The 13,013-nt window shown below is 40.3% G+C and overlaps 1 protein-coding gene across 2 annotated transcripts in view; it reads right to left on the bottom strand.

Annotated features, from left to right (window-relative positions):
- abl1 (c-abl oncogene 1, non-receptor tyrosine kinase) overlaps positions 1–10,966 on the bottom strand; it is a 40,338-nt gene extending 29,372 nt beyond the window's left edge. For both annotated transcript variants that reach the window (XM_037753560.1, XM_037753561.1), the window contains exon 1: positions 10,590–10,966. In XM_037753560.1, the coding sequence (XP_037609488.1) occupies positions 10,590–10,716 (127 nt within the window). In that variant the 5' untranslated portion in view covers positions 10,717–10,966. The remainder of the gene's footprint in view (positions 1–10,589) is intronic.
- Positions 10,967–13,013: the final 2,047 nt, after the last annotated feature.

Raw genomic sequence — 13,013 nt, 5'->3', positions numbered from 1 at the left:
AAATGTTACCAAATTTTTTTGTTTAAATTTAATATAAAATCAAACCAGAAAAGAACTATGTCAAGTATGGTGCACTCACTGTTTTAAATGTTATGGACTAACCAATGGCAGGCATCATTTCATGCACACCAACTACATTTGTTTTTGTAAAACAGCATATAATGCAGCTTGAGAGCAAACACGGGGTAGCTAAATATCAACCATCCATAACGTACATAAAAAGCGGCATGACCTTGCCTTACATGACAGTAATAGTGGCAGATAACAGTTAACTATCAAAAAATGCATACCACACGCCCATGTAACCATATTGTGTTGCTTACCAATGCTGCTTATGTTCGGTTTACTGTTGTATACTGAGATTTTTTTTGTGTGCTCCATTATTGTCTGCTGATTCTCATTATTTTAGCCAGTTGCTTGTTTTTGTTATTGTTCTCCATGTCTATAAAACTGTTCTATGAAATTTAAAATCCACATAAAACAAGAATCAAAGCAAGACAAAGAAATAGAGGGAGGCGATGACAAAAAAGGAGAGAAAGACAAAAAGAGGAAGAGAGAAGAAAGGAGGGAGGGAGGGAGGGAGGGAAAGGGGATTGCACCAGTTATTTGAGGGAGGAATGCACAAGAGGTCACATTCTTCACTCCACTGCTGTGGCTTGCCCTGTGTTCAACTCTCTCTCTCTTTTTCTCCGTGTAAAAAAGGCAATATTACTCAACACACCTCTGGTGCAACAGATCACATACAAACACGTGATTCACTAGAAAACAGAGTGGGCCGCTTCAAGAGGGAGAGGATGAAGAAGCTGTAGGCCAGGAATCTACTGATATGGTCATACTGAACAGATAATTTACTAAAGTTACACAATAGGCCTTTTTCATGAACAGCATGTTGACAGAGTAGAAAGAGCAGAGGTGTGATAACATTAAGCGTCAGTTTCAGGGTCCTGGTATTGTGCATGCTGGCTCACTGTCACACTGTCATGGTTTACTGGGACACAGCTGGTTTGACTAGTAGTCATCTGCTAGGGTGGTAATAAAATGGACTCCTTTCCAGGTGGTCAAAACTTGATGAGAGGGGAAAACACGTACTAATCAGCAAAGTGTCATCTGGCAAGGGACAAATGTGTCTCACACACCAACCCACCCACCCACCCACCCTTTCTGACACACACTAACACTGAATTTTGCAGGTAAACGTGTCAAAATGCCATCCCAAAAGACCATCAAACCACTATCAAGGTTAAGTAGTAAACAGATTAGATAAGGGAGGAGTCCTTTGAGAGTGACACAGAGTCTGTGTTTGTGTGTGTGTGTGTGTGTGTGTGTGTGCCCATTAGTCTGGAGACATGGCCAGCCACGGCGAAGGACAAGCCACCAGGGGCCTAACAGCTGGCCTGAATGAGCATAACTACGAGGCGCCTGCTGCGTGGGTATGTACGTGGGTGTGCACGCACGCACACACACAGACACAAACCCCCCTCCTCCCGTCTCCAGAACCCACAGGGATCATGGGAGGAGATTTGGTGTATAGACTGTATAGATTCCTCGAGTTCCAGCCAAGAAAGAGCCAGACAGACGAAAAGAGAAATGGATTTACTTACTGCATAAACGCTGAATGCAGCTGCTGCAGGAAAAACACACGCACACACAGAAATCAAATGATGTCACTGAACGGCTACATGAGAAGAGGAGGGGTTAAACCGTCTAATCTTGGCCCAAAATATGACTTTTAAAAAGTACATTAACCACCATCATTTCAAAATTAAAGCCTCTTCGACAAAACCTTTGTAGTGGATCAAGAAACATCAATCTGACACAGATGAGGAGCTAGACGTTAACACAACATCTGATATATCTCTGTCATGACTACAAGGCTCAGCCCCCTAATGTGAATGTGACATGTGTACAGTCAAGGGCGTAGGTTTTGTTTAAACATTGGGGGGGACACACATTAAGTGGGCGGTCTGGGGGTCCGCCCCCAGGAAATTTTGAGCATCAAACACTTAATTTTCTGCATTCTGGTGAATTTGTATCCACCAATTTCTGCCTTTTCTGCATCAAGTAACAGTGGAAATGTTTTTATTTATGTAAAAGGAAAACACAAAGTTCAGGCGCCACATGACAATTAAAAATATAATGTAATGTAATGCAGTAGTCTCAGTCATTCTGTATTCCTATCAAATATTTATTCTCCTGTAGATAAACTTTTCTCAGTTAATGTTATACCGTTATAACCTGTATTTATGGTAATAACCAATTTGACCCAGCGTTCTCTGTCAGAACATTCAGCAATTTTATTTGCTAACATTTCAAATAATTTGTGTTTTTAATCTGTGCCATCATGAAATTTACTACCTACTTCTTCTCCTTTGGATTTACTGGCGGACTACCAACGTTAAAGGTACAAGCCGCCACCTACTGTACCGGAGTGTGTAACATCATGACTATATAAAGAATACTGGGTATTAAAGCTTTTTAAATAAAGCCCTTTGAAATTATTTGTCCCCTGTCTCTAACAGGCAAAATCTAAGAATGATTTTTTTTTTTTGAAGAGGGGTACAGGGAGTCTTTATGGGGAGATAGCAGGTCAACAGTATATGTCACATAGAAGTGGTGTACATCATCTGAAAGCTGGGAACCTGAAGATTAATTTGAGATGCAGCTCAGCACTGTGTGTCAAGTTGTTCTAGTCCAAATTCCCATGCTCTATTATGTCTCATAAGTTGTTGCAGCAATTTTGGGGTTGCAAAAAAACTGCATGGTTTTTGCCCAAAACTGCATGGGAGTAGCATATTACTCTACTATGGGGACTAACATCATCACACATGAATACAATTGGACTCATTGGATCCACAAGAGTCTCAGCTTTCCAGTCATACCCAATTTATCCAATTCCAAGACTGTTTAGGGATGCAGGTATGCAGAAATATTCAAATATAATATTTTAGGATAGGTGAAAATAAAACTTCTATACTACATGCAAAAAGTTTGCCCAAAACTGCATGTGATTATCATAAAGTGGGCATGTCTGTAAAGGGGAGACTTGTGGGTACCCATAGAACCCACTTTCATCCAGATATCTTGAGGTCAGAGGTCAACAGACCCCTTTGAAAATGGCCATGCCAAATTTAGCCTAACTTTGGAGCATTATTTAGCCTCCTTCCCGGCATGCTAGCATAATATCCTTAGGTTTTCTTAGTATATTTATGGGTGCTGAGATGAAATTCAGGTGTACTTGAGCACCCCTAAAAAGAGTCTAAAATCGCCACTGTGCTGCTGGAACACATTACCTCCCATGGTCTTATTAGCTACTTGTACAAGTGTTAATGTTTTTATTATATAGACGGAAATAGACAGAAAATGAGAGGAGAGAGAGATTGGGGATAACATGCATCAGGGATCCCTAGACAGACTGGAACTGGGAAAGTGGGGCATGGACGGAGCATTAATCCTAGACCACCAGGACGCCCCCGTGTTCGCATATTTTCCCTTTTATGTGCTCCACAGACGTGCAAGTCAAACGGTTTGTTATTTAGTTGCCCGTGGACACAATGTTAACCGGCACGCTGTGTTTTCCTGTTTTCTGCCTTGTACATACTGCTCCAGCACCCGATGACCCTGAATAGAAATGAGCAAATAAAGACAATGAACAAACGGGGTGTCATCTTCCTTCATCCCCACATTATAATGTGCCTTGAACATACTTGAAGCTTTGCCAGTCTAGCCTCCGGGCATCAAACAGGGAAAAATTGTGGGGTGAAGCTTGTGAGTAAGAAGAAAAATGTCCTGTTGTGCCCATACTGAAACCTCTCCAAGCAAGAAGCAACATGCAAGAGGTCCCTACATCTTCTGTAACCCAATTCGTCTGGCTGGTGACCATAAATTGGCACCGTTTTCTTTTTGTTGTCTACAAATTAAAGTTGGCCGTAGTAAAAATTTTGAGACAACGAGGGCAATCAGTGGCCAATCCCATGCCAAAACCGCTGTCTGTTAAACCCTCACACTGTTTCCAGCTGTTGTTGTTTTCCAGTAGTCCAGTAGTTTTAGGGGGATTTACAGCTAATGGGTTAAGCTTCATACAAAGGCACATTTTCATGAACAAAATGACTGAATATAAACAGTAGGACTACAAACTACTCTCTTGTAATATATTCAGAGTTCAGAACCTTATTGCATGGTTTGCATTAAAAGTTGCATAACTGAAAGTTGTCAGGAATGCATTTGCTTAGAGGCAATATAGTTTAATTACTGCACTCCTTGTATGTCAAATTACCTTACGGTTAAAGTAACTGTGACATACGATGTGCAACCATGATCAGAGCCTATGATGCTCTTGATCTAACCACTGATGAAGTCAAACCATAGACTGTATATAAGAAGTAGATGAAGTCATCATGACGTCACCCATTGGTTTGTGGACTGCTGTTTTGAAGCCACGAGTTCGGCATTTTGGCCATCGTCATCTTGGTCTTTTGCAACCAGAAGTGACACGAGAGGGTGGAGCTAAGTACAACCGAATACTGAATAAGACATTTTTAGGCAACCAAAAAGGTTATCATTAACTTTCATGAACTGAAAAACACAGACAACTCCCAGACTGGACAACGCCGTGGTAGAGACCTTTCAATCACAAGGTAGCCACGCTCTAATGCATCCCCTGCTTTATGATCTATTTGACTCTAAATGGGACCATAATTTACTAAATGAACATCATGCTGTATTGAAGAAGACTTGAAACTAGCGATTGAGACCATAAACTCATGTTTACAATGTTTACTGAGGTAATAAATCAAGTGATTAGTAGGCTCATTTTCTCATAGACTTCTATACAATCAGACTTCTTTTCACAACGAGAAGAGTCGTCCCCTGCTGAATATTAGAAAAAATGAAAGTTTAAGACGCTTCCACATTGGCTTCACTTTTCAGACCCCGGAATTGCCCACTGATTCAAACATGGCAGCCAATTCATTCAAGTCAAAAAAGTTTCTACTGTCTTCCACCATGAGTGCCAATCACACATACGCATCAATGTCTTTCTCTGGCTAAGCCTGACCACACACAATGAAAATGGTATCTAGGTCACTGGTTCTCAACCTGGGGGTCCTGACCCCCAGTAGGGGTCGCCAAAGCTTCACAGGGGGTCGCAAGGCCATCTTGAAATTAAGGGGTGTAAGGTGTACGTTTTTAAAATACATATAGAGTTGGCCTATCAGCATTTCATTCTTTTTTGTGAATAAAACTAAATTAAATTGTTATTTTTAAAGTTTTACTATTTAAGATATTAACAGGATAAGGGCACGGTGAAGACCTGAACACAACTATATTCACAGAGCCTTCCCTCTCTGCTAAACAGCCTCGTCCTGCATTAGAAAACAACCAAAGAGCTAATAGAACAATGGCCAAATGTCAGGGAGAAGAAAACACTGAAGTTGACAAAAAAGAAGCCTATTAAGTATGAAGGATTGTTAAAATTAAAAAAGACAGAATTGTATTAAAAGTTCCTAAAAATAACAGGAAAAATAATTTCTGATATAATATTCACAGGAACTAATCTGCTCAAAATCCATTCAAATCACTCGTTTTACGCAAACTTCCTGCAGTTATTGCGATCACTATTTGGGTTAATTGTACAGTTTATCAGTTGTTCTGTACTGTTATTGTTATGCATTGAATATAATATGAAATATGTCACTTAGTCAGGGGTCGTCAGTTTACTCAATGATAGAAGAGGGCTCCCTTAAGGAAAAAGGTTGGGAACCACTAATCTAGGTCACGGTTGTAAAGTACCCTAATAAAACACATTAACTCCATAAATAAATGTAGCCACCAGGGGGCAAATTTCCCCTTAAGCGTCAAATGAGGGCTCAGCAATTACAAAGTTAGTACCAAATCAGACAATATTGTTGTGATCCTCTTTCCTTTGAACCCTACAACCTCCAAACCCCGCTCTGCTTTCCTCTTTCCTCAGTCAGCCCTTTTCAGGGAATGGCAGGAAAACAAATGAAAGGCATCATTCCTTTGTTGAATACTTTTACACAGCAAGTCCACTTCCTGCCTACTAAAATTAAGAGAGGAAGGAGAGAGGCGCATATTTGACGGAACAAATTTCATTTTAATGTGAATAATAACCAGAACAATCTCTGACTAAAGCAGTGTTTATCCTGGTTTATCCTAATCATGGTCACACCATCTTTGTTTTTATTCAGTTTCAGTTAAATTACTTTGTGACTTTCATAATAAATGACACTGGCGTGGCAGGGACAAGCTTCAGTAGAAAGCATACATATATAGTAATAATAGATGGCTTCTAAACTGTAAAACTGATGTCAATTTTTAGTAGATATTAGTGTCTGAACATCAGCAATAACCACAGCTGAACAAACATATTGTCAATCCGGGATGTATTTTTGTATTTTGTGAACATTACACAAAGGAGAAAAATTAGACTAGAGAGAAGTAATCAAGTACACTCTTCTCTGTTGTGCTCAGACCTGTTTCTTAAACAGGCCTGGTAACCTACTGCAGTTGGTAATCTAGTCCATGATTCAACGAGATCCACGGTCAACTTAAGGAGATTCCAGGAGACTCCGTTATCTGAGCCACACACAGAAAAAAAAAATGCTTGAAATACAGTGTGTGAGTTAGGGTTGCAGAAATGTGCTACCCTGCTCAATCCTTATGATCTGTGCAAGCTAGCCAGTGAGATCATACCTCCCCGCTGTACAGTACACAGAGGAGCCAAGAGCAGGGACAGGTCTTTGCTTGCCCTCCACTGTCTCCGACTCTCTCACAGGCAGCTGCATGCAGAGGTCTGAACCTGCCTGCTGAGAAGCAGCAAGGCGCTGGCTAGCCCAGTGTTAACTAGCTGGTGCTCACCAGGAAGAAGAAAATACACCGATGTAAAATCATGTGTTGATATTGCCCTCCTCTTGCACTATGACTCACATCCCCTCTCATGATCTGACCTGCTCATCACAGGAGGAAAGGGGCACAGAGGGGAAAACAAGCACGCCCCGTGTCACTGACCCTTTGCCAAATTCGATCCATTTACCGGCAAAGGCTTTCATTCTGTTTTTCTGACCTTCCCTGTCCTGTCCCCCTCTGTGTTATGCAAGACTTAGAGTCAGTGGAAAGTATTCCTGCTGAGGCATTCACAGCCCTACAGACCCATTTGGTAAACTTATCAGTTAGCTGGATGCATGGCATGCATCCGGTTCAATGGCATGTGATCATTTTAAAACGCTAAAACACTTTAGCTCTCTCAACTGATTAGGGCTGCTCCATCTTAGTCGATTAATTGGTCATTTAGGTCTTAGTCGACTAAGATTTCTTAAGTCGATGAGTCGTTTTTATGCTTTTTTCATGCTTAATGACTTATTTCAAAGATACACAAGATTTAAAGTGGTGCTTTTGTCTGATTCTTTGTGGAGTGACTGCAACTGATAGATTAATTTTCCTGAATTGGTGGCAATCTTATCTGAGATTTTGCTCAGCAATCAACATTGATAAATGTATGTTCTGTTTACCTCACCAATACTTTCCACTGATGTCTTGAGATAGAAATGTTATGATCGCCCTCTAGATTTTGTCATTTTATTCTCCCTCCACTGAGTATTAATTATTAAGCATCAAAGCTTTATGAGGCTCTTTTTTGATGTTATGATAGAGAACAAGCCTCTCGGTACCTTGGTTATATTGTGCTGCGCTACTCTGGGCAAAAAAAAGAGACATAAACCACCATGAAGGCCCTTTCACAAGCCAAAACTAGTAAATATCAAACCATTGACTATAAAAATGAGAAGTGAAGTAACTGATGAGGTCACCACTGGTTTCTATGGGTTACGATTGAATCCACAAAAGTCTGCTCTCTGTGCACTGCCATGCTTGCCTCACAAATTGTCATTTGATGGGATATTGGAAAGAACAAAAGCTGCTAACCAGGAAAAGTAAACCAGGAAACAGACACATTGCTTCCAGGAAGCAACATCCCCAGATAAGACATCCATCCCATGTGTGATATAGTAGATATTGGGTCGTTGCTTTGCAAAGCATGGTGAGGCTTTGTGCCAGCAGCATGCTCGCCTTCCCCAAAGGCATAAGAGGCTCCCTGAGGAGTGCAGCAAGGCCATGATTAGCTCATTCAGGCAGGGCCATGTTTCAGGTGTGTCTGTGGCTACTAGGTCTGTCCTAGGGCTGCAACCAATGATTATTTTCATTGTCTATTAATCTGTCAATTATTTTTCTCGATAACTCGATTAGTTGTTTGGTCTATAAAATGTCAGAAAATGGGGAAAAATGTTGATCAGTGTTTTCCCAAAGCCCAAGACAACGTCCTCAAATGTTTTGTTTTGTCCACAACTCAAAGATATTAAGTTTACTGTCATAGAGGAGCAAAGAAACCAGAAAATATTCACATTCAAGGAGATGGAATCAGAGTTTTTTTAAACTTTTTTTCTTAAAACATTATTCAAACCAATTAATCGATTATCAAAATAGTCGGCAATTAACTTAATAGTGGACAACTAATCGATTAATTGATGCAGCTCCAGTCTGTCCAAAATCATTCACTCATTCACTAACAATTTCAGGTATCCTTTTATCCCACAGCCATCCATCTAAACTTGCCTTTTTTCCCTACTTGTGCAATCAATTTGTATCGCACTTTTCACACGGCATTGTAGCTTCACATTTGGGATGATTTGCTGCTTTTCTGCGTCTTATATGATAGTAAACAAGATATCTCTTCATTTTGGGCTGTTCGTTGGACAAAAATGTAATCTGAAGATGTCCTCTTGGGCTCTGGGAACTTGTTATGGGCAATTTCACTATTATCTAAGTCAGACAATTGATTTATTGCAAAAACAATCTGCAGACTAATCGATAATGCAAATAATTGTTAGGTGCAGCCTGAAATTCAGACACCCGCCTGTTTGTTCGCTGCAACATCCAGAATATCTTATAGCACTTTGTAGTACACACTAGACACCAACATGTACAAACTCTGCCACATTACAAAACCTCCTTTACATCATAGATGTGGAGGTACACATCTGTTCCTCAGTTAAGGCAGGCTTAGCCAGGGCAGGGGTAAGGGCAAGGATAGACTAATTTTTTACTGTGTGCCCTATGCTTCAAGCTGTCCTATAGAATCCTGTGTCCATATCATCAGGCCACACAGTGCACATCCTTAATGCACTTTTCCCCCACAAGACTGCTGTGACTCTCTGTGATGGGAAGTTGGCCGATCTTACTAAGTTGTGTGCAGTCCATACATATTCTCCTGATGGAGAGTATTACCAAAATTTAACATTAGGTAATTTACATTGCTTCAATCTCTCTGTATTATGAAACTATTTTCGTAAATGGATTCAGAGAAGTCTGACAGTAGAATCAAATGTCAGAAATACAAAAAAATTGTTCAGTTGCTGTTGTTCATTTCTGTTTAACAAACAGATGGCTGGGAAATCTCAGACCACAGGATCAATAGCCTATGCTAACATGCATCGATATCAATACCAGCGAGTAATTCAAACCACTGTATGTCAAAGAAACTATCCCTTTACACCCCTAAGGAATATCTCAAAGGTCCACAATCTGTTTGGTATTTTAAATTCTGTAGTGACAAAAACATTTCCCAGCACACATTTATTCAAGGTAATACCAAAATTCTAGTTAGAGAAGAATTTCTTACATCTAAAAACAGCTGTAAACAAATTTCTAGATTAGAAAACGGTAAAGTGTAATCAAAAGTCGGCGGGAAAAATCCAACACCAAAGTTAGTTCTGTTAACACTTACTTTAATATCAGCAAATTAGTGTTGTTACGATACTAGAATTTCTAACTTTCATACAATACCTTGAAAAATATCTATATTCTATACCATCTTCAATACCACAAAGATAGATAGCAGTGTGTGTGTGTGTGTGTGTGTGTGTGTGTGTGTGTGTGTGTGCGCGTGTCAACTCACTGTCGGAGAGCAGAGAGAGCAGAAAGCGTAGCTGGCACTTGTGTATCGATACTGTGGAAAATGGGTCTTGAAACTGTTTCACATATTCAGTATCGACATGTATTGAATCGATACTTCGATATTTTTGACAACACGAGTGCAAATATCAATCAAATGCAGATGGTATTTTTAACAGCGAGTACCAGAAATTAGGAAGTGTGACGGTGTGTCAGTGACTTCAAAACACTTCAAACAACGTGCATGTGCCAGTAGAAAACACTGCTACCCTCACGTTAGACCCTGGCTTTGTTAGCTGCTCGTATTATCAATGTGTGGTTAAGTTTGATTATTGCAGTCTTTTATTCAGCTGGCAAGCTGCATACTTGAAGATGCAACCACAGCGGTGTTGAGGCTATGTGTACCCTCTTGCGATTTCTAATTACGTATGTAAACGTCTTCTGCATCTTAGATCTTGCTTTTTCACAACAGAGAACAAAACGTACATTTTCATTATGTAATGTACTTTGTTGAAAAGTAATGTGCCAGACAGATGTCTTAGTATTTCATCCTTGGCCTGAGGGGACACATGATGCTCAAAGACAAGTGACCTTACAAGGGTCTTAACAGAAATATTTGCTCTTACCATGCACAGCAAAGACGTTACAGGGCTGGGTCCCATGGCGTGACGACTCCCTCCTTCCACCCTTGATGAAGGCCGGCAGACTAGGTCTCCTCTGGTCCCCTACAAACTTCCCCGGCTGCTGCCCCATAAGGGCAGGGTGCCAGGCCGCAGCCGGGACTCTCCAAGCTGGACTCAGTTGCTCACCGTCCAACAGGTGGCCACCAGGCAGGGAGGGGATCGGGAAAAGACAGGAACCCCTTTCCCTGGCTCAGTCTGTCCTCTCCTGGAGTATGGGTGATACAGGTCACCTATGCAGATCCGTATTACTCCAGTATGTCTCTGTTTATCATGCATTAATGGATCCTGAGTGCTTCAGAGGTCAAAGAAAGGCATTTCAAAGTAATCTAGAGGGGAATAAAAAACAAACAATCAAGAATCATTGGTGATTTCATTAAGAGTGATATGATTGTTTCAAAAAAGAAAATTTGCTCTAAAACACCTTAACATTTTTTTTAAATGATGCTGGCTTAAATGTATACTGCAAATAACACCCTCAAAATAATGTACTAGAGATTAATTAAAGGGGCTGTATGTATCTTTTTACACATATACAAGTTTTTTAATCTTTTTTTTTTTTTTTTGCCAATGTGTGAACAGGTTGTAACCTAACCTTAAAAATGAGACCTTCTGCAACTTTCTGGGTTTCCTTTATCAGCCTGTAGACTGATTTTAATGTGAAGAATGTGGGCCGGGAAAATCCAACGGATGTGACGTCATGCACGCTCACAAGTGCCTTTACTCCCTTCAGCTCCGCTACAGGGCTAACAACATGCAACGATGGCTAACTAGAAATGGAGTTCTCTAACACCAACAAACGACCAGTCTCCACCACAAACTCCATGGAAGCACAAAAAAACGAAGTTGTATCTAGTAAATCCCGTCATGAAAAACAGGAATGTGACTGACGTCGGGGGGGAAAACTAGGATCAACATCGACCAGGCCTCCAAATCATGGAGTCTTGTTTGGTTTTTGGTATCAAAACCCGAGCTGGCAAAATTCATATTGGACAGATAAGCCAACATTACTGCCAAGCATGTGAAAAATATAGTGATATTGTGGTTTTAGCTGGCTAATGTTGCTGATGTCAATCACGTTCAGTCTTGTGTGTCGCCTCACCGTTTTGACCGATGCTCACTCACGTCTATGTTGTGTGAGCACAAGCGCGAGCAACAGGATGCTGACTGTTGTTGACTTAACGGCCACAGGTGTCACTGTTAACAAGCAATTTCTGATACTTACATATAGCCCCTTTAAACATGTGCATCATACGATTGAAAAAAACATTACAATGAAGGCAAGCAAATTTCTCCAACAAGTGCCAAATAACTCACTACATGAGTGAACTTCATAAAAGTAAGTTTGACTTTTAACTATCATTACTCTGCTATGTTGTCAGGACACCTACATCATCTGTGCTTCCCTCTGCTTACAACCCCACTTCCCTCTGTGATATTTACACCCACTGAATTTCCTCTTTAAATGACAAGCTAACATTGACACATGACTATCAGGAAATGTAGTGTTGATAGGCGACAAGTCCTGTATACAAAAATCCTCAAACCATCGAGGGAATACAAGATCTGCAGCTGAGGGTTAATTATTGTCATCCTTTAACCCTGTGAAACGTATTTTTACAACAGCAATGTCAAAAACATTAAAGCACTGAGCACTAAGTGAAAATGACATTAAGGCAAGCAAATTTCTCCAACAAGAGTCTGTGCCAAATAACTCACTATATGAGTGAACTTGCTTTGATTTTTAACTGTCATTCTTCTGCTCTGTTGTCAGTAGTACACCTACATTATCTGTGCTTCCTTCTGCATACAACCCCACTTCCCTCTGTGATATGAATTTCCTCTTTCAAATGCCAATCAAGCTCTTTAAATGACAAGCTGACATTGCACATGACTATCAGGACATTTAGTGTTGATAGGCGACAAGTCCTTGATACAAAAATAATCCTCAAACCATGGAGGGAATACAAGATTGTAAAAGTAAAACATCACTGAACACTGATTTTAACAAGTGTCAAAAACATTAAAGCACTGAGCACCAACTAGTGGAAATGACAGACTTCTACCACACATTTCTTCAACAAGTGTCTGTGCCAGATAACTCACTATATAGGTGAACTTGCTAAAAGTAAGACTTTTAACTATCATTACTCTGCTATGTTGTCAGGACATCTACATTATCTGTGCTTCCTTCTGCATACAACCCCACTTCCCTCTGTGATATGAATTTACTCTTTCCAATGCCAATCAAGCTCTTTAAATGACAAGCTGACATTGCACATGACTATCAGGACATTTAGTGTTGATAGGCGACAAGTCCTTGATACAAAAATAATCCTCAAACCATGGAGGGAATACAAGATTGTAAAA

The sequence above is a fragment of the Sebastes umbrosus genome, chromosome 19 (assembly GCF_015220745.1).
Source record: "Sebastes umbrosus isolate fSebUmb1 chromosome 19, fSebUmb1.pri, whole genome shotgun sequence".
Taxonomy (NCBI): Eukaryota; Metazoa; Chordata; class Actinopteri; order Perciformes; family Sebastidae; genus Sebastes; species Sebastes umbrosus.
Note: the sequence above shows the minus strand (reverse complement) of the source record. Positions and strands in the feature narration are given on the sequence as shown.